This window comes from Chrysemys picta, chromosome 4 (assembly GCF_011386835.1).
Source record: "Chrysemys picta bellii isolate R12L10 chromosome 4, ASM1138683v2, whole genome shotgun sequence".
NCBI lineage: Eukaryota > Metazoa > Chordata > Testudines > Emydidae > Chrysemys > Chrysemys picta.
The window spans coordinates 7,165,429-7,187,172 of NC_088794.1; the positions used below are offsets into that span (position 1 = coordinate 7,165,429).

At 55.4% G+C, this 21,744-nt stretch overlaps 1 protein-coding gene across 4 annotated transcripts in view; it reads left to right on the plus strand.

Annotated features, from left to right (window-relative positions):
* The window catches only part of LOC101935171 (integrin alpha-D-like), a 40,065-nt gene that overhangs the window by 12,066 nt on the left and 6,255 nt on the right, over positions 1-21,744 (plus strand). The window contains exons 13-30 of one of the 4 annotated variants that reach the window (XM_065594233.1): positions 531-671; positions 979-1,185; positions 1,376-1,506; positions 1,805-1,962; positions 2,370-2,524; positions 2,671-2,802; positions 4,162-4,235; positions 4,411-4,552; positions 4,901-5,014; positions 6,362-6,441; positions 6,586-6,669; positions 6,917-6,995; positions 7,244-7,351; positions 7,588-7,671; positions 7,845-7,958; positions 8,180-8,272; positions 8,525-8,635; positions 8,826-9,342. In XM_065594233.1, coding sequence (XP_065450305.1) covers positions 531-671; positions 979-1,185; positions 1,376-1,506; positions 1,805-1,962; positions 2,370-2,524; positions 2,671-2,802; positions 4,162-4,235; positions 4,411-4,552; positions 4,901-5,014; positions 6,362-6,441; positions 6,586-6,669; positions 6,917-6,995; positions 7,244-7,351; positions 7,588-7,671; positions 7,845-7,958; positions 8,180-8,272; positions 8,525-8,635; positions 8,826-8,927 — 2,109 coding nt within the window. In that variant the 3' untranslated portion in view covers positions 8,928-9,342. Of the gene's footprint in view, positions 1-530; positions 672-978; positions 1,186-1,375; positions 1,507-1,804; positions 1,963-2,369; positions 2,525-2,670; positions 2,803-4,161; positions 4,236-4,410; positions 4,553-4,900; positions 5,015-6,361; positions 6,442-6,585; positions 6,670-6,916; positions 6,996-7,243; positions 7,352-7,587; positions 7,672-7,844; positions 7,959-8,179; positions 8,273-8,524; positions 8,636-8,825; positions 9,343-18,840; positions 18,982-19,288; positions 19,496-20,380; positions 20,512-20,801; positions 20,960-21,212; positions 21,368-21,515; positions 21,648-21,744 lie in introns of those variants that run through there. The other 3 variants (XM_065594236.1, XM_065594234.1, XM_065594235.1) reach the window with 3 other exon arrangements.

The window sequence follows — 21,744 nt, forward strand, 5'->3', positions numbered from 1 at the left end:
TTAGGCACCAAGTCAGGTTAGGCACCTATAGGGGTTAGCAGTAACCATGCAGAGGTTTTGTGGATCATAATGGCACCTAAGTCTGGGGGTTAGGCACATAAGCACCTTTGTGTATCTGGGCTAGAGAGACTCAGGCAAGGAAAAAACGTTGCTAGTGATATTAACAGTGTCTGGAAAGGATCATACTACACTAACAAAGTGAATTTCTCTAAGCTCCAACTGCCTATACATTCCAGCTGAAGAGAATTTATAACTGTGGCTCAGTCAGTGAATAAACTTTACTCGTGCTAGCACAACCTCTAAAAAGAATTGCACCACAACTAGCATTCAGCATCTCTCCAAGATCTAACTGCCTATATATTCAGGAACACTTCCAGCGATAGCGCCACGTGCTGTGCAGCGGGAGGGTGAGTCTAAGGATGGAATGAGGATTGGGACTGAATCCTTATCCCCATAGGGTGAGAAGGGTCCCAGTGGGAGAAGAAGGAGGAAGTGACTAAATTGAAGGGGTGACTTATCTGCCTCTCCAGATCGGCTCGTATTTTGGGGGTACACTGTGTGCTGTGGACCTCGACAGAGATGGGAACACAGACCTGGTTCTAATTGGAGCCCCCATGTTCTATACACCTCTGAATGGAGGACGGGTCTATAATTGCCTGATTAACTGGCCGGTAAGAAAGAGGATGGAGCCAGAGGGAAGATGGATGGCCTGGGGGGTTTTCTTTGCCTGGACTGCCATGGGGTTGTGATGCTGGGACAATTAGCATGGTAGTAGCAGGTGTGGTGCTCCAGGGAGCAGGGTGGGGGGATCAATAGGGGACGCTCTTCCCTGCTAGTCAGTGCTGGCCCCAATGCCCCAGAGTGGCAACAAGGGGCACTGTGCTGCAGAGAGAGGGAAAGGGGGTCACTAGGGGGCACTCTCTGCTGACAGTCAGTGCTGATCCTTTTCCCATGTGTCTCTTTGAATGGGGCCTGCAGAAGATGACACTGATCTGCACCGAGACACTGCAAGGACAGATGGGGCAGGCGTTCGGGCGCTTTGGGGCCAGCATATCTGAAATCGGGGACATCAGCGGGGACGGACAGACGGACGTGGTCATCGGGGCCCCCATGGAGAACAGCAATTGTGGGGCCTTGTACATCTTCCATGGGGGAAAGGGAGGCTTCAGTCCCCAGTACAGACAGGTGAGCCCAGCTCCTGCGCGGAGGGGTCACCACAGATCCTGAAAGAGACATCATGGGGCCCCATGGTCCCCTAGTGCCTATTAGCCTGTAGCAGCTACTTTCCCATCCCTCACCCTCTGCTGCCCCCTAGTGCCCATTATACAGTACAGCCGCCCCTTCCCCATCCCTCACTGCTCTCTCTGCCCCACAGCGCATCGAGGGGTCGCTGTTTCCCAGCAGGCTGCACTACTTTGGCCGGGCCATCAGTGGCGGGACAGACCTGACGGGGGATGGACTCCCAGACATCGCGGTGGGGGCACAAGGGCAGGTCCTGCTGCTGAGGTGAGTTACTCTCTGTCATTTCACTGCTCCACATGGCAGTCGCAGACAGCGACAATACATGGGGGTTTGGGAGCATGTGTGTGTCACTGCTGCCCCCTGCTGGAGAATGGCACAATGACAGCTCTGCTGCTCCCTTCTCTGTCCCCCAGCATCTCCTCTAGCAGAGCTGCGTGTCCATAACCCATCTCCCTGGGGTGCTGTGAGCACATCCAGGCTGGGTGGGAGGCTCTGGAGGGGAAGGAGGCCTGGCCCCATTGCAGGGAGCAGCTGGGTGATGGTTCTGTTCCTCCCATGGCAGGTCCCGGCCGGTGCTCAGAGTCGGGGTCTCCATCAGCTTCCAGCCCCCCACGATCCCCACCTCGGCCTTCGACTGCCAGGAGCAGGAGCAGCTCAACACGAAGGCCAGCAGTGCAAATGTCTGCTTCACCGTCACTAAGAGCACCATGGACAGCCTAGGTCAGACCAAACCCACCCCCCCAAGCCAGTCAGTCCCCTGCCCTGGGGTTGGATTAGAACCAACGCCCTTTGGGGGGAAAGGCCCCATGTCTCATTCCCCACCCCCATGAGCCAGCTAGTGCCCCATCCTGTAACTGGATTGGAGCCAGTGCCCCCTAGAGGGGGAAAAATGTAATCCATTTCCACCTCTTGACCCAGCCAGTCCCTCTGCCCTATGGCTGGATTGGAGGTGGTGCCCCGTAGAGGGGAAAGCCTCGCATTCCATTCCCACCTCCTGAGCCAGCCAGTCCCAGCCCTGGGGCCAGATTAGAGCTGGTGCACCCCTCGAGGGGAAAGGCCCCATGTTCTGTATCCCATTAATGATCCTGCTCTCTGTCTCTCTGACCCTCATTTCTCCTCTGTGGTAGGCAATGGGATCTCCAGCACCATTCATTACAGCCTGTCCCTGGACCCCGGGCGGACGAAGATCCGAGCCGCCTTTGACTCCACCGGCCCCGTCCTGAGCAGGGACCTGCGGCTCGGCATTGAGAAGAAATGTGAGACGTATCAGATAAAGTTACCTGTGAGTGCTGGGGTCCTAACTCCTTCCCCTCCTGCTGTGTCTGCCCCTCCAACCCTGCCCCTTGCTCCCAAATCTCCCAGATAACAAACCTCTGTATAGATCCCACCTTTGCTCATAGGTTCCTACGTGTCTCTCTGTCTCCCCAGCTCTGCCCTGAGGACACACTGACCCCCATCACCCTGCGCCTCAACTACACCCTGACGGGGGAGCCCATCGCTGCTGCCGGCGACCTCAGACCCATCCTGAGTGAGGACTCCGCGCTGGTGTCTGCAGGCTCGGTAAGGCCTCCGGAGCCAGGCAGTGGTGACTGTCTGCAGAGGTTTTAGTGTGTGTGCTTTTGGTTACAGTGCCTGTGCAGACTGTATCAATGCTTGGTGTTAATGAGTGAGGTTGTGGTGTGGGTGAGTGTTTGAGGTTTTAGAGGTTGTGTTGTTGGTGACATTGTTGATTCAGACAGTGGTGATCTTGGTGAGGTTGTCGGCTGAGGTTGTAGTGATTGTGTTGGTAACACTGGTTTAAACTAGACTGTAGTGGTTGTGATGGCAGTGTGAGGTGAGGTTATAGTGGTTTTGTTGTTGTTGACATTGCTGGTTCAGACTATACTGATCTTGGTGACTGTGTGAGGCAGGGTTGTAGTGGCTGTGTTGTTGATGCTGATGTTGGTACAGAATATATTTGTGGTGGTGGCAGGAGCGGCGCCAGGGTTTTTGGCGCCCTAGGTGGGGGTCCTTCCGTGCTCCTGGTCATCGTCGGCAATTCTGCGGGGGGTCCAGGAGCGAGTCAAGGACCCGCCACAGAATTGCCGTCAAAGACCCTGAGCGCGGAAGGACCCCCCGCTGCCGAATTGCCGTCAAGGGTGGCAAAATGTCGCCCCCCCCAAATCCTGGCGTCCTAGGCTACCGCCTATGTTGCTTAAATGGAAGCTCCGGCCCTGGGTGGTGGGGAGATTGTAGTGATGTTGGTGAGTGTTGATTGAGGATGTTGTGGCTGTGTTGTAAGTTAGACTGTTAGGAGTGTACTGGTAGGTGGTTGCAGTTTAGACTGTAATGTTGGCGGAAGTGTAGTCTTAAGTAGAGTGGGTGAGTTATTGTGACAATGTTGGTTCAGATTGTGTTGATGCTAATTGTGGTTGTGGTTGAGACTATAGAGGTGTTGCTGACAACAATGGTTGTGATTGCAGTGTCCACATTGTTGGTAACAGTGTTGTTTCAGACTACATTTTTAGTGGTGGTTGATGAGATTGTAACAGTGTTGGTTACAGTGTTGGCTAAGATGGTAGTGGTTATGATGCTGGTAACAGTGTTGGTTAACACTTTATTGGCTGTTGTGGTGATGACAGAGTTGGTCGTGTGGTTCAGTGTTAGCAGAGGTTGGTGCAGCTACATTGCTGGTGACACTGTCAAATCAGTATTGGGTCTGGTGGTGGTTGAGGCTGAGAATGCAGTGGTGCCAAGGACAGTGTTGGGGGTGGTTATTGCGGGTGTGTTCATGGTGACGGTGTTAGTTCAGACTGTACTGGTAGTGGGGGTGACAATTGAGATTGTAGGGTGAGTGATAATGTTGACTGAGTTTCGCTCCAATTCCCTCGCACCCATCCTGCTCTCTGATTCCCCCCCCCCCCCCGGATCTCTCCCTAGCTCCCGTTTGAGAAGGACTGCGGCAGTGACAAAGTCTGCACTGATGAACTACAAATTTCCTTCAATTTCTCAGGGTAAGTCACCCCCTCTGCCTCCTCCCCCACACTCTATGGTGGGGCCCGTTTACTCCATGAGGCCTCATATCATGCCATATTTTCATATGGCTTCTGAGTGCGCACCATTATAGGAAGGTCACAGAGCTGTCAGGGCACTGCTCTGAGGAAGCTCACCCCTTTCTCTCCCCCTTAGCTTGAGCACCCTGGTGGTGGGGGTCACCCCCGAACTCACCACCACCATCTCCATCCAGAACCGTGGGGAGAATTCCTACAGCACCACGGTGCAGTTCTTCTACCCGGCCGCGCTGTCCTACCGCCGGGTCCTGCTGCTCCAGGTACCACCCAGTCCCCCCAGGAACTGTAGACATGGGGGGCAGGACACAGGGGATGGATGTGAGAGATCAGCTGGTGCAGAAAGCAGGCAGGGGCTCAGTAAGGGGTGCTGTGCTGTAGGGAGCAGGCCAGGGGCTTGTCAGAGGGGCACTGTGCTGCAGGGAGCGGGCAGGGGGCTCGGCAGGGGGCGCTGTGCTGCAGGGAGCGGGCAGGGGGCTCGGCAGGGGGCGCTGTGCTGCAGGGAGCAGGGGAGTGGCTCAGCAGGGGGCGCTGTGCTGCAGGGAGCGGGCGGGGGGCTCAGCAGGGGGCGCTGTGGCCCCATCTCTCACTGGCTGGTCTCCCATGTTCAGTCTAACAGGAGGGCCATGGCCGTTAGGTGCAACTCGGCCGTGGGCTCCGAGGAGCAGACTCAGAGGAACAGCACCTGCCACATCAACCACCCCATCTTCTGGAGCGGGGCCGAGGTAGGGACGGGCCCTGGCCTGTGAACTCCCCAGGGGTGAGCCCAGCTGGGGGCAGAGAGGGGCAGTTCCCTGGGGTCAGCCCAGCCCATGACAAGAGATGTGCTGGGGAAAGCGCCCGGAGAGCCCGGCGAGTCAGTGCAAACAGAGCCCTGAGGTCACTCCGGGGCTGGGGTCAGGCCCTGCCGGGACTGCAAACCAAGGGCCAGACTTGTGGGATTGGAAATCAGGCCTCACTGGGGGAGAAAAGAACAAGTGGAGGGGCTGTTCCCTCCCCCCTTTGGGGTCCTTAAAAGAAGCGACTCGGGAGCGGGGTGGGGGAGGCGACCATTGCTCAGTAAAAGACAAGGAAAGGGGAAGGAGCCAGCGTCATTGTCATGGCTGCCGCCGCACCCGTCCCCCTCGGACCCAGCATGACACCATTGGGCCTTCGTCATCCTGATCCTGAGAGGTGTCCTGACCCGACCGTGCCAGGGCCAGGGAGACAGACCCACCTGCCCCTGCCCCCAATGAGATCCAGACACCACCTGGGACGGGAGACTTTGTCTCCCCACCCCCGTCCCATGGGCTCCGTCCCTTCCCCGCCGTATTTCTTCTCTTCCCGCTCCCCTCTGTCTAAGGAGCGTCTGGCTGAGCCGGCCAAGCCTGTGCGTTGTGCTCGCTGCTGTGAGCCTGCACCCAGGACGGCGGCTAAATCCAGCGTCCGCGCCAGCCCGAGGCTGGTACCGCTTGCCAGCTCTCGGCGCGGCTGATCCGGGCTCTCTCCGGCGGGGGGGCTGCCAGCGAGAGGCAGCAGCCGCAGCAGAAGCTGCATTTTCTCTCTGTGCTGCTCTTTGCTCTCCCCACTGGGGCCTTTGCCGGGTTGTGCCCTGGGAACCGGGGCTGGGCTTTAACCACAGCGCCCAGGCTGGCTCCAGCCCCTCCACTAACCTCCTCTCCTCCCCCAGCGGCCACGTATTGCGTCCAGTTATCGGTCAGACAGTGGGGGGAGGATAAAACGCTCTCTCCAGCGATAGGCACGGGGGGAGGGGGGAGGATAAAAGCCTCATTGAACATGTTACATTGCAAAGGCCTTAGCTGATTTCTTCTGTGTCTGTAATAAAAGGATGGTGAATGGGGTGTTGCCACGGCACGAAGCCGGCTGAGGTCTCTGGATACCAAACCCCAAACCGGACTAATGCTGTTTAACGTTGGGCAGGGACAGGGTCGTGTTAACACCTTTGCTTCTCTGGGCCCATTTATTCCATCTAAGTTCATACAACAGTCCCCCTGATCCCCTGTGCCTGCCCCGGCCCCGCAGTCTCTGGCAGTTCCCCAGGCCCTGACTTTCACCCCCCCTGTGTTTTCCAGGCCATCTTCATCGCCACCTTCGACGTGTCCTCTGAGGCCGACCTGGGGGACAGGCTGCAGATGACGGCCAAGGCCAGCAGGTGAAGGGGCTGTGCAGGGCCAGGGGGTGGGGTGGGGGCCGTGCACGGAGCAGGACAGGGCAGTGGCCTATAGTGCAGTCTCCCTGCACAGTTATCTGCCTGTGTCTCCTCACATCTCTCTCCTTTGCCCTCCCCTCCCTGCAGTGACAATGGCGTCCCCACCACCGAGCGCATGAGTCACCGGGCGGAGCTGCCAGTCAAGTACGGCATCTTCATCATCCTCACCAGGTAGGTCAGTGTGCAGACAGAGGGGGGAGTGCCCCCTGTTGGGCCCCCTGTTCCCTGCAGCACAGCACCCCCTAGTGCCGCACAGGGTCATAGGTGCCAGCACTGATTGCAAGGTGAAAGCGTCCCCTACTGAGCCCTTCCCTGTAGCACAACGCCCCCTTCTGGACATGACACCCCACCACCACTCTCCAGCCCCATCTATCACACTCCCGCCTCTCTCGTTCCTTCCATCCTTTTCTTCCCCCAGTCTCGAGGAGTCGACCAAGTACGTCAACTTCTCCTCCAAGGAGGAAGGGACAAGTGTGCCAGTGACACATCGGTACGAGGTGAGGCTGGTGGCACAGAGTGTGAGGGGGGAGATGGGGAAAGAGGGAGGGAGTGGAACTGGTTGAATGGGATCAAGTGGATTAAAGCACGGAAGGGTGGCGGTAGGGCTGGGCAGGGAGCCAGGACTCCTGGGTTCTATCCCCAGCTCTGGCAGGGCAGTGGGGTCTGAGGGTCAGAGCGGAATCTGGGGATCAGAGCTCCTGGGTCCTCTTCCTGCAGTGCCCTATGGCGAGTCTGTTTCTTTCAGGTCAAGAACCTGCGGCAGCGAAGCGTCCCCATCTCGGTCACGTTCCAGTTCCCCGTGGAGCTGAGCGGGGTCCGGGTGTGGGACGCCTCTGAGGTCGTCCCCTCCAAGGTACCTGCCTCTCCCTGCCCTTGTGTGTGTGTGAGATGGTCCCAGTGACACCTGCTCTGCCCTACAGCGCCCCCTGCTGGGACAGGCTGTTTAAAGGGGAAACACACCATGTCTCCACCCCCTAAACCAGCCAGTCACCTGTCCTAGGGCCGGATTAGAGCCGGTGCCCCCTAGAGGGGAAAGGCCCCGTGTCCCTTTCCCGCCCCCGTTAACACCGTGTCTCTCTCCCTCCCCAGCCCGAGCTGGCTCAGTGCGCCAGTGAGGCTGAAACGCCCGGTTCAAAGGACTTTGTGAAGCAGATGAGCGAGCACCCCCTGCTGGTGAGTACAGGCTGGCATGGATCCAGCAGCCCCTTCTCCTCCGCACTAACAGACAGCAAGTGGGGGGCTAGGCTGGGAGAGGGACCCCTGCTATAGACAGACCCAGACCCTCATAGCCATGCTGAGCCCCTGCACGCCCCCTGCCTCACCCGGCGATATCCTTCCACCCCCAGGACTGCTCCGTGGCCACCTGTAAGAAGATCCGGTGCAGAATCGCCTCCCTGGAAATGCAGAAGCCGCTGGAGTTCATGATCAAAGGGAACGTCAGCTTCCAGTGGGTCTCCAAGGTACGAGAGCTGCCTCTGCCTACCAGCACCAGATGAGGGATATCCCTGCCCCCTGTGTGAACAACTCCTATTCCCCTCCCCAGAGGTGGCTGCATCTCAGTGCCGGGCAAGGGATTGTCCTTGTGTGAACAGCCTGTAAATTGCTCTGGGTCCCTCTGGGCTGACGCTCTGGGCTGGTTTGTATCATTTCCAGTCAGGGACGGTGAATTTCTCTGTTCTAGACTCAGCAGCAGAAAGTGAGTCTGGTGAGCGAGGCCCGGATTGAATACGAGGAGAAGAAATACACCCAGAAGGAGGGATTCGTCCAGCGCCAGGTACCAGAGTGACTGCGCCCGGGATAGAGAGAGCATCGGCTAGTGGTTAGAGCTGGGAGCCAGGACACCTGGGTCCTGTCTCTGCTCTGCAGGGAGAGTGGGGTCCAGTGGGTTAGAAGAGGGAGGGTGGATGGTGTCAGGACTCCTGCGTTCTCTCCCTGGCTATGGTGGGGAGTGAGACCGAGTGGATACAATGGGGGTGGCGGGGTGCTAGGACTCCTGGGTCCCCATCTCACGGCTCCTCTCCCCCAGGTGCAGACGGTGGTGGAGCGCTCCGAGGTCTATAACTACCTGCCCATCATCGTGGGCAGCAGCGTGGGGGGCCTGGTCCTGCTGGCTCTCATCACCGCAGCCCTCTACAAGGTGAGTGGAGCAGGGCTTGGATCCCTTCCCCACAGCCCATCACTGGGGGCGGGGCCTGTGGCTCTCTCAGCTGGTGGGGGAGGGGAGAGGGAATTTACTTTGTGGGCTCCCACACCCCATCCCCATCCCCCCCACCAGCTGTTCCTGTCTGGCTGGTTCTCACCATCTCTCTCCTCTCCTCTCCTTCCAGTTCGGCTTCTTCAAGCGCCAGTACAAGCAGAGGTTGGAGGGTGATGGGGCCGAGCCAGCCCAGAATGATGCCTCCGCTCCCCTCAACGCCCCCAAACAATAGCCCCGCCTACATCCCCTCCCCATGGGCTGATCCAGATCCACACACCAACGTGACACGCTGGACTTGGAACATCCCTTCAGAGCCTCCATGGGGGGCTGGGAGCCAGGACTCCTGGGTTCTCTCCCAGCAGTGGGAGGAGAGTGGGGTCTAGTGCATTAGAGCAGGAGGGGCTGAGTCTCTCTCCACCTCAATTTCCCCACTTGTAATGGGATAATTATCCTGCCATTTTCTATTTATACTGGGAGCCGTTTGGCGCATGGCTTGACTCTCACTGTGAAGATGGCGCTCCCAGAGTAAAGGGGCGCCTTGATCTCAGCTGGGCTCTGTGCAGCACCAGGGTCCCCGTCTCAGTCAGGGCCTTGAGGTGCTACTGGGTAACGGCTAATAAAGCCAAGCTCTTGGAGTTATTCGCCTGCCTTGCCTGAAGTCTCAGGTCGTTTCAAACCGTCCCCAAATACAGCGGGTGCGTTTGTGGGCGGGAAAGGGGGATGTGGTGCGGTTCCGGCCCAGGCTTCCAGGCCATGTGAGGGGATGAAATCACTTGCACGACTTATTGTCACTGGGTGCTCTGCTTGCCGATCGACGGCGCCTCCTCCTGGCCACTCTGGGGATTACCTCTGCCCGGCTGATGCCCCTTCCAGTGGTTCCATCCTGTTACTCTCTGGCACTCTCAGCCCGCAGCCCCTCTCTCGCTGGCTGCTACCTCTTCATGACTTGCCCCTCCGGCCAGCTCACTAAGCGGGTTCCTCTGCCGGGGTAGGATAACTTTCCAAATCTCTCCAGAGAAACCACACTCACCTGTCATCACACCCGCTGCCCTGACCCTGTCCCTCCTGCCATGACCCAGATAGCCTGCTAGCTGGCTGCCCCTGGCAGTACCCCCCAGCAGGGGAACCCAGACCTGCCCTCTTCTCTCAGTTCCACCCGAGGGCCCTTTACCAAGCAGTCAAGGTCTTCATCTTCCCTAACCTCACTGCTCTCACCCCAGGACCACTTTCTACCTTGCTTCCCCTCATCCTAGTCACACTCCTCTCTCCTAGGTCTCATGGATTCCTACCCCTCCTTTCCTCTCCCTTCCCTGCCACGCCTCACCCTGCAGCTCTCTCTCTGGTACCAGTCTCTTGGCTTGATGTAAATCCTGCCTGGTCCCTCACAAATGAGCTTGCATCCAATTAGCAGCCTCCTCAAAGCCTAAATCTGTCCCCTGTTTGCCACTTAATTGGGTCTGCCTGGCCTAATTCAACCCGCTCAGGGCCGGTGTGGGAAGTAAGTCCCTTCACCCTGATTGAAAAGGACAAAACAAATTGACTCCCCAGCAGATTTCCCCCGTGGAACTCCATGTCACATGAGGTGAGGAGGCCAAGCGCTGTGGTTAGAGAGAATGAGAGTTTGGTATGGACACTGAGCTGTGTGAGGTCAGTTCATAGGAGCTGCAAGACCTAGCACAAAGTGATGGTAGCTAGCGATCAGTCTGGTCGTCTTATCGAAAGGAAGATAGACAGGTGACTTGGTTCTGGTGTTAGGAGAAAATCCCACATTCTAAAGAGCTCTGGCCCTGGGCTCACCTCCCACGTTGCCTCTGACACCACTCCAGCCCCCAGCTGCACAGCCAGACCCCAGGCTCCAGCCACGGGCCCACTCCCCTCCATTGCCCCAACCCCCGCTGCTTCCTTCAGCCCTCCATCCTGCCCCCCCATCCTCCCTGCCCCCCCACCACCTCCCCATCTAGGGCTTAATTTGTCTCCCAGCTTGCCGGGGCTGAGTAAGTCTGCTGTGAAAAGTGATATTAACAAATATACAGCTATCAGTTTTCACAGTAGCAGACTTACTAGCTAGCAAGTCAAAAAAATATCAACCAAAAAAGCAAAACATGCAAAGAATATTATTTGTGTTTTTATTCTGTTTAGGTCCAGTAAAGAATGGAGACAACTGTACATTATTTTTATTATTGAATCTCCAAAAAGCATAAATAAATTATAGTGATTTGGACATGGGTATGTGCATATTTGTTTGTTTTTCCTAAAATTAATTAAGTATTTTAGGAAAAACTGTCAGAGTGGCCACCAGCAAGAGTTGTTGGCCGCACTCTGAGGCCACCAACAACTTTGTTGTGAGAACCCCTGTCAGGGTTCCCTCCCCACTCTGAACTCTAGGATACAGATGTAGGGACCCGCATGGAAGACCCTCTAAGCTTATTTCTACCAGCTTAGGTTAAAAACTTCCCCAAGGCACAAATTCCTTCCTTGCCCTTGGTATCGCTGCCACCACCAAGTGATTTAAACAACATTCAGGGAGGGCCACTTGGAGCCCTACGTCCCCCCAAAAATCCCCCCAAGCCCCTATACCCACTTTCCTGGGGAGGCTTAAGAATAATATCCTCGCCAATTGGTTACAAAGTAAGCCCAGATCAACCCCCCCTGGGTCTTTGAGACACTGAAAAATAATCAGGTTCTTAAAAGAAGTTTATTTAAAAAAAGATAAAAGAATCAACTCTGTAAAATCAGGATGGAAGATAACTTTACAGGGTAACAAAAAGATTCAAAACACAGAGGATTTCCCCTATAGGCAAAACTTTAAAGTTACAAAAACAGGGATAAACCTCTCTCTTAGCACAGGGAAAATTCACAAGCTAAAACAAAAGATAATCTAATGCATTTCCTTGCTATTACTTACTATTTCTGTAATATTAGATGCTTAGTTCAGATATGGCTAGGGAGATGTATTTTCCCTGCCCCTGGTTCCTCGCTGACCCGGAGAGAACAAAGGAACCCACAACAACAAACCTTTCCCCACAGATTTGAAGGTATCTTCTCCCCTTATTGGTCCTTTTGGTCAGGTGCCAACCAGGTTATTTGAGCTTCTTAACCCTTTACAGGTAAAGGAGGGATTAACCCTTTACATGGTAAGGAGGGATTTTATGCCACCCTTAGCTGTATGCTTATGACAACCCCTGATCTAGTCTGACCGCCTGTCCAACACGGGCCATAGGACTGCCCTGAATTCATCCTGGTTTGAAGAAGAGCAGTGGATCTTTCAGAAAAGAGCATCCAATCTTGAGTTACAAATTGCCACTGATGGAGAATTCACTGTGGCCCTTAATACATTGTCCCAAATGTTATTTACCCTCCCTGTTAAGAACGTTACACCGTATCATAGAATCATAGAAGATTAGGGTTGGAAGAGACCTCAGGAGGTCATCTAGTCCAACCCCCTGCTCAAAGCAGGATGAACCCCAACTAAATCATCCCAGCCAGGGCTTTGTCAAGCCGGGCCTTACAAACCTCTAAGGAAGGAGATTCCACCACCTCCCTAGGTAACCCATTCCAATGCGTCACCACCCTCCTAGTGAAATAGTTTTTCCTAATATCCAACCGAGACCTCCCCCACTGCAACTTGAGACCATTGCTCCTTGTTCTGTCATCTGGTACCACTGAGAACAGCCGAGCTCCATCCTCTTTGGAACCCCCTTTCAGGTAGTTGAAGGCTGCTATCAAATCCCCCCTCACTCTTCTCTTCTGCAGACTAATAACCCCAGTTCCCTCAGCTTCTCCTCGTAAGTCATGTGCCCCAGCCCCCTGAGCATTTTCATTGCCTTCCACTGGACTCTCTCCAATTTGTCCACATCCTTTCTGTAGTGGTGGGCCCAAAACTGGATGCAATATTCCAGATGTGGCCTCACCAGTGCCAAAGAGAGGGGAATAATCACTTCCCTTGATCTGCTGGCAATGCTTCTATTAATGCAGCCCAATATACCATTAGCCTTCTTGGCAACAAGGGCACACTGCTGACTCATATCCAGCTTCTCATCCACTGTAATTCCCAGGTCCTTTTCTGCAGAACTGCTGCTTAGCCAGTCGGTCCCCAACCTGTAGCAGTGCATGGGATTCTTCCATCCTAAGTGCAGGACTCTGCACTTGTCCTTGTTGAACCTCATCAGATTTCATTCTGAACCCTATCTCTACCCTCCAGCATATCTACCTCTCCCCCCAGCTTAGTGTCATCCATGAACTTGCTGTGGGTGCAATCCATCCCATCATCCAGATCATGAATGAAGATGTTGAACAAAACTGGCCCCAAGAGAGACCCCTGGGGAACTCCAGTTATTTCCAGTCTGAATTGGTCTAGCTTCAACTTCCAGCCACTGGCACTTGTTCGAACTTTCTCTGTTGGACTAAAGAGCCCCCTGTTATGAAATTTCTGTTCCCCATGGATTAAGTCTCCCCTTAACCTGTTCTTTGTTAAACTAAATACATTGAGCTCCTTGAGTCTGTCACACGGGATTCCAGCAATGGTTACACCAAGGCCAAATGCAGAGGTACAATAACCTCTCTGCTCCTGCTCACGATTCCCCTGTTTATCCATCATGCCCTGCCATTCTTCCCTTCAGGGGCTCGGCCCCATGTCTGAAACCAGTGACATCAAACAAAGGTATCACGCATAGGCTCCGACTCCGCGGGTGCTCCACGGAAGAAAATTAGCAGATGCTTAGTGCCTACCAGCAGCCAGCTCCCTCCCTTCCCCCTAGTGCCTCCTGTCCCCGGTGGCCCTGCCGATCAACCCCCCCCCCAGCTCCTCCCGCCTGCTGTAATCAGCAGTTCCACGGCATGCAGGAGGTACTAGGTGGGAGGGGGAGGAGTGGGGAGGGGACACGCTCGGGGGAGAGGGCGGAACTGGGCAGGAAGAGGCAGGGTGGGGGCTTGGGAGAAGGGTTGGCGTGGGTGTACGGCAGGGGTGGGGCAGGAGTGGGAAGAGGCGGGGAAGAGGTCGGGTAGGGGTGGGAGAAGGGCTGGGATGGGGCGGGCATGGGGTGGGGCAGGGACTAGGGGGGAAGGGGGTGGGTGGGGGCGGGGCCTGGGGCGGAGCAGGAGGTTGAGCACCCCTGGGGCCCGGAGGAAGCTGGCACCTGTGGTGTCACAGCTCCACAGGCGTGGTGCTCTCACACGGCTCTGGAACAGTCCCTGGGTGGAGCCCTTTGCATGTCAGCTGCGTTCGGGTCACGCTCTCTCACTGGGGTGAGTCACTTGGCTTCACCACCTCCTGGGATTGAACCGCGGAGCCTTCAGCACCCCTGTGACACACCGCAAGCTCCCTGCAGCAAGTCTGCCTGAGTTGGACACCTGAGAGAGACGTGTACCCCAAACAGAGCAATGCCGTGACCCCCACCTTCAGCAGCCGCAGTGACTCTCGGCCAGCACTGCAAAAGCAGCGGGGTTATTAGATGTCTGGAATGCAGTCTAGAAACTCAGTGATCAGCCCAGAGCACAGAGCCCTCTGACCCCTCTTCTGTCCCAGTTCAGGGAGCCTCCTGCTTCCAGCAGCCCACACTGAACAACTCCCCACCGGGCCTCTCCTCAGTCCTTTGTTCAGTCCTCAGTCCCCAGAGCCAGCTCCTTCCGCAGCGAGCCTGCACCCGAACGCCCAGCACAGAAAGACCCCGGAGACTGATGTGCCGTCTCCCCACAGGGCCGGAGGAGCACATTGGCAGGGTGCCGAGTGGAGGCTGGTCAGATCTCCTTGGGGGGCAGCCCGGGCTGCCCCCACCTTGGGGACACATGAAGGCAGACTTCCCAGTAGTTCCCAGGTGGCTGGAGCCCAGTGTTCCCCTCTCCCCACACCAACACCCCCCGTGGCCAGGTGCCAGTGCCCTGGCTTGACCCCTACCTCACCCCAGATGCTGGTGCTCCTGCCTCTGCCCCAGATCAGGTATCTCCCTCCACCAGGACCCATGGTGGCTGGTAGATGGGACAAGGCTGGGGTGGGGAGTTCTGCCTACTCCGCAGCTTGCAGCCTAATCTTGAGCACGGTGGCAGCATCTCCAGCCCCTCCTGTGGGTCCTGGTTCTGTCTCTGGCCCCCGGGTGTGTGCACACCCCTGGTGGTGGTGGTGGTGGTGGGGAGCACAACTGGGTCCTGCTCTCACCTCCACAACAGCAGTGGGGGTAGAAAACACTGGGGCAGGAGGAGAAACATAGATCCACTCTCCCCATATGTTCATTGCAGGGGCGATTGTTCCCCTCATTCTCCATGCCCTGCAGTGATTGCTACACCGAGCCCACTGAGCGAGTGACTGTGGCTCTAACCAGAATGAGCTGAGCTCCCCGCTTGGATCCATGCCACGTCCCTCAGGGCCTGTGCCCCATCATTTTCACCAGCGATAGTGACAGACGGATGCATACGTTTTCCACAGTGTCGCCATCTAGTGGCTGCGGTTCCCTGAGAGAGTCTAAAAGGACATTTTCCATTAGCTCAGCAAGCAAGAAGCTGCATGAAAGCCCACACTCCCATTCCTGGTTCCTCCAGGTAGGCATGCAATTTAGCTCAGCTGGGAGAGGCTTGTGTGTCTTGGGTGTTTGAGGGTCCTCAGCCCCGCTCCCCAGGAGTGCGTGGAAAATTCAGCTCGGCTGGCAGAGCATTTAGTGTTGATCAATCAGGATTCTTCCCGTTCATCTGACTGTAAGGTCTGGCGTTCCCCCCTGTGCTGGGTGCTGCACCCACACCCAGTGAGAAACACTGCCTGGCCCAAGACAGAGAAAGGGGGGAAAGAGGCACAGAGCGGGGATGTGATTTGCCCAAGGTCATGCAGCGGGAGCCCGAAATAGAATGCAGGTCTCGGGAATCCCAGTCCATTGGTCCACATGCAGCTAGAGTGGCTGGGACAGAGACCACAGACAGATTAGAACTACCGAGGGGCAGCACAGAGACTGAACAGACATAAATGCAGTCGATGCTTATAACTGGGCCGAATTTAGGTGGATTTTCACGGGAATGGCAAAAGATACAAGGGCCACCTCACCTCCCATTTTGCAAGGCCCTGTTCCAAAGCGTGGGGGCCCCAGCACTTTTCAACAAAACAGCTGTAAGTTTATTTTTTTTAACATGGGCTAAACAATGTAAGAACAGAAGAACGGCCATACTGGTTCAGACCCATGGTGCATCTAGCCCAGTAGCCTGTCTTCCAACAGTGGCCGATGCCAGATTCTTCATAGGGAATGAACAGAACAGAGCAATTATCAAGTGATCCATCCCCAGTCGTCCGGTCCCAGCATCTGGCAGTCAGAGGCTTTGGGACACCCAGAGCATGGGGTTGCATCCTTGACCATCTTGGCTAATAGCCATTGATGGACGTATCCTCCATAGACTCATAGTGTAGCAAGGGGGCATGGCCTCCCTCCAAGATTGACAGGGAGGAACCACCATCTGCTTCCTAGTGGGCAGAGCCAGGAAGACCACACCTACCCTGCCAGAAGCGTGGGGGCGGGACAAGAAGTACAAAAGTCGGGCCCTGCAGCTCATTTGGGTTGAAGCTCCTGAGGGAGACAGATACGTCTCCCCCACTGAGGAGGACTTCTGTTGCATCGAGGACTCGCTTGAGCTTCCAGCCACTGAGGAGCTGCTGGGCCTACCATTGGCCGTATATCCCAGTGAGATGGAGGATGACCCCGGGATCCAGTTACATCCCGAGGGGAGGGGAGGCAGTAGCCCAGGGACAGCTGACTGTAGTCTGGCTGCATTGCTGCCTGAACCCAGGTCAGAGTATTGTGGCTGGATTCCCTGCTGACCCAGTAGCAGAACACTCCACCACTGTTAGTGCCCTGGGCTGGGACCCAATGAAGTAGGGTAAGCCCAGGTCCCCCTATCCCCCTGCTGGGAACCCCACCGCTGAGTGGCCGCCTCCCCACCTTAAGCCAGGAGGCCTGCATTTATCTGCTATCTGGCAGAGCCAGGATGTCAAAGTTCCTAGACTGATTACTGCTCTGCCCTGCCTGAGGGCCAGAGACCTTAGACATTTTGGTTCCCTGTCTTGCCTAAGGGCCTGGGCTCCCAGACTATTGACTATTCCGTCCTGCTTGAGGCACCAATTCAGGTTAGGCACCTATAGGGGTCAGCAGCAGCCAGGCAGAGGTTCTGTGGATCACAGTGGCACCTAAGTCTGCAGGTTAGGCACATAAGTACCTTTGTGGATTTGAGCCAGAGAGACTCGAGCAAGGAAAAAAACATTGCTAGCGATATTAACAGTGTCTGAAAAGTATCACACTACACCAACAAAGTGAATTTCTCCAAGATCTAACTGCCTATAAATTCCAGCTGAACAGAACTTATAACAGCAAAAAGAACGAGGTTTTTACTTTGTGTAATTACCCATCTACTCCCAGTCTTTATTCACACCTAATTTAATGGTGTCCGGTTTGCAAATTAATTCCAATTTTGCAGTTTCTCATTGGAGTCTGTTTTTGAAGTGTTTTTGTTGAATAATTGTGACTTTTGGGTCTGTAACTGAGTGACCAGGGAGGTTGAAGTGTTCTCCAACTGGTTTTTGAATGTTATAATTCTTGACGTCTGATTTGTGTCCATTTATTCTTTTGCGTAGAGACTGTCCAGTTTGGCCAATGTACATGGCAGAGGGGCATTGCTGGCACATGATGGCACATATCACATTGGTAGATGTGCAGGTGAACAAGCCTCTGATGGTGTGGCTGATGTGATTAGGTCTTATGATGGTGTCAAACAGAGACAAATACCTACAAGATCTCTATCAAGTCTTCTTAAAACTACAATACCCACCTGCTGAAGTGAAGAAACAGATTGGCAGAGCCAGAAGAATACCCAGAAGTCACCTCCTACAAGACAGGCCCAAATAAGAAAATTACAGAACGCCACTAGCCGCCACCTTCAGCCCCCAACTGAAACCTCTCCAGTGCATCATCAAGGATCTACAACCTATCCTGAAAGATGATCCCTCACTCTCACAGATCTTGGGAGACAGGCCAGTCCTCGCTTACAGACAGCCCCCCAACCTGAAGCAAATACTCACCAGCAACCACACACCACACAATAAAAACACTAATCCAGGAACCTGTCCTTGCAACAAACCCTGTTGACAACTCTGTCCACATATTTATTCAAGGGACACCATCATAGGAGCTAACCACATCAGCCACACTGTCAGGGGCTCGTTCACCTGCACATTCACCAACGTGATCTATGCCATCATGTGCCAGCAATGCCCCTCTGCCATGTACATTGGCCAAACTGGACAGTCTCTACGCAAAAGCATAAATGGACACAAATCAGACATCAAGAATTATAACATTCAAAAACCAGTTGGAGAACACTTCAACCTCCCTGGTCACTCAGTTACAGACCGAAAAGTCACAATTATTCGACAAAAAAAACTTCAAAAACAGACTCCAATGAGAAACTGCAAAATTGGAATTAATTTGCAAACTGGACACCATTAAATTAGGTGTGAATAAAAACTGGGAGTGGATGGGTCATTACACGAAGTAAAAACTATTTCCCCATGCTAATTTTTCCCCTATGTTCCTCACACCTTCTTGTCAACTTTTTGAAATGGGCCATCCTGATTATCACTACAAAACTTTTTTTCTCCTTCTGATAATAGCCCACCTTAATTGATTACTCTCATTATAGCTGGTATGGCAACACCCATGTTTTCATGTTCTCTGTGTATATATATCTTCCTACTGTATTTTCCACTGCATGCATCCGATGAAGTGGGTTTTAGCCCACGAAAGCTTATGCCCAAATAAATTTGTTAGTGTCTAAGGTGCCACAAGTACTCCTCCTTGTTTTTGCTGATACAGACTAACACGGCTACCACGCTGAGAACTTATAACAGTGACTCAGTCAGTGAATAAACTTTACTCGTGCTAGCACAACCTCTAAAAAGAATTGCACCACAACTAGCATTCAGCATCTCTCCAAGATCTAACTGCCTATATATTCAGGAACACTTCCAGCGATAGCGCCACGTGCTGTGCAGCGGGAGGGTGACTCTAAGGGTGGAATGAGGATTGGGACTGAATCCGTATCCCCAGCGGGTGAGAAGGGTCCCAGTGGGAGAAGAAGGAGGAAGTGACTAAACTGAGGGGGTGGCTTCTCTGCCTCTCCAGATTGGCTCGTATTTCGGGGGAACACTGTGCGCTGTGGACCTCGACAGAGATGGGAACACGGACCTGGTTCTAGTTGGAGCCCCCATGTTCTATACACCTCTGAATGGAGGGCGGGTCTATATCTGCCTGATTGACTGGCCGGTAAGAAAGAGGATGGAGCCAGAGGGAAGATGGATGGCCTGGGGGGTTTTCTTTGCCTGGACTGCCATGGGGTTGTGATGCTGGGACAATTAGCATGGCAGTAGCAGGTGTGGTGCTCCAGGGAGCAGGGTGGGGGGATCAATAGGGGACGCTCTTCCCTGCCAGTCAGTGCTGGCCCCAATGCCCCAGAGTGGCACCAAGGGGCTCTGTGCTGCAGAGAGACGGAAGGGGGGTCACTAGGGGGCACTCTCTGCTGACAGTCAGTGCTGATCCTTTTCCCATGTGTCTCTTTGAATGGGGCCTGCAGAAGATGACACTGAACTACACCGAGACACAGCAAGGACAGACGGGGCAGGCGTTCGGGCGCTTCGGGGCCAGCATGTCCGAAATCGGGGACATCAGTGGGGACGGACTGATGGATGTGGCCATTGGGGCCCCAATGGAGAGCAACAATCATGGGGCCTCGTACATCTTCCATGGGGGAAAGGGAGGCCTCAGTCCCCAGTACAGACAGGTGAGCCCAGCTCCTTCGGGGAGGGGTCAATACAAAGCTCTGAAGAGACATCACGGGGCCTCACGGGCCCCTAGTACCTATTAGCCTGTAGCTGCCGCTTTCCCATTTCTTATCCTCTGGTGTCCCCTAGTGCCCATTATACAGTACAGCCGCCCCTTCCCCACCCCTCACCCTCTGCTGCCCCCTAGTGCCCATTATACAGTACAGCCGCCCCTTCCCCATCCCTCACCCTCTGCTGCCCCCTAGTGCCCATTATACAGTACAGCCGCCCCTTCCCCATCCCTCACCCTCCGCTGCCCCCTAGTGCCCATTATACAGTACAGCCGCCCCTTTCCCATCCCTCATCCTCCGCTGCCCCTAGTGCCCATTATACAGTACAGCCGCCCCTTCCCCATCCCTCACCCTCTGCTGCCCCCTAGTGCCCATTATACAGTACAGCCGCCCCTTCCCCATCCCTCACCCTCCGCTGCCCCCTAGTGCCCATTATACAGTACAGCCGCCCCTTCCCCATCCCTCACCCTCTGCTGCCCCCTAGTGCCCATTATACAGTACAGCCGCCCCTTCCCCATCCCTCACCCTCCGCTGCCCCCTAGTGCCCATTATACAGTACAGCCGCCCCTTCCCCATCCTTCACCCTCCGCTGCCCCCTAGTGCCCATTATACAGTACAGCCGCCCCTTCCCCATCCCTCACCCTCTGCTGCCCCCTAGTGCCCATTATACAGTAAAGCCGCCCCTTTCCCATCCTTCACACTCCACTGCCCCCTAGTGCCCATTATACAGTACAGCCGCCTCCTTCCCATCCCTCATCCTCCGCTGCCCCCTAGTGCCCATTATACAGTACAGCCGCCCCTTCCCCATCCCTTACTGCTCTCTCTACCCCACAGCGCATCGAGGGGTCGCTGTTTCCCAGCAGGCTGCACTACTTTGGCCGGGCCGTCAGTGGCGGGACAGATCTGACGGGGGATGGACTGCCGGACATCGCGGTGGGAGCACAAGGGCAGGTCCTGTTGTTAAGGTGAGTTACTCTGTCGTTGCACTGCTGCACATGGCAATCACAGACAGTACCAGTACATGGGCGGGCGGGGTGTGTGTGTGTGTCACTGCTGCCCCCTGCTGGAGAATGGCACAATGACGGCTCTGCTGCTCCCTTCTCTGTCCCCCAGCATCTCCTCCAGCAGAGCTATGTGTCCATAACCCATCTCCCTGGAGTGCTGTGAGCATATCCAGGCTGGGTGGGAGGCTCGGAGGGGGTCTAGCCCCATTGCAGGGAGCAGCTGGGTGATGGTTCTGTTCCTCCCATGGCAGGTCCCGGCCAGTGCTCAGAGTCGGGGTCTCCATTAGCTTCCAGCCCCCCACGATCCCCACCTCAGCCTTCAACTGCCAGGAGCAGGAGCAACTCAACACAGAGGCCAGCAGGGCAAATGTCTGCTTCACCATCACTAAGAGCACCATGGACAGCCTAGGTGAAACCAAACCCACCCCCCGCTCCCCTCCCCACCAAGCCAGCCAGTCCCCTGCCCTGGGGTTGGGTTGGAACCAGCGCCCTCTGGGGGGAAGGTCCAATGTCTCATTCCCCACCCCCCTGAGCCAGCCAGTCCCTCTGCCCTATGGCAGGATTGGAGCTGGTGCCCCCTTAGAGGGGAAAGGTCCCATGTTCCATATCCCATTAATGATCCTGCTCTCACGTCTCTGACCCTCATTTCTCCTCTGTGGTAGGCAATGGGATCTCCAGCACCATCCATTACAGCCTGTCCCTGGACCCCGGGCGGACGAAGATCCGAGCCGCCTTTGACTCCACCGGCCCCGTCCTGAGCAGGGAGCTGCAACTCGGCATTGAGAAGAAATGTGAGACGTATCAGATAAAGTTACCTGTGAGTGTGGTGGGTTCCCAGCTCCTTCCCCTCCCGCTGTGTCTGCCTCTCCAACCATGCCCCTTGCTCCCAAATCACCCGGAGAACAAACCACTCTATGTATCCCACCTTTGCTCATGGGTCCCTACGTGTCTCTCTGTCTCCCCAGCTCTGCCCTGAAGACACACTGACCCCCATCACCCTGCGCCTCAACTACACTCTGACGGGGGAGCCCATCGCTGCTGCCAGCCACCTCAGACCCATCCTGAGTGAGGACTCCGCGCTGGTGTCTGCAGGCTCGGTAAGGCCTCCGGAGCCAGGCAGTGGTGACTGTCTGCAGAGGTTTTAGTGTGTGTGCTTTTGGTTACAATGCCTGTGCAGACTGTATCAATGCTTGG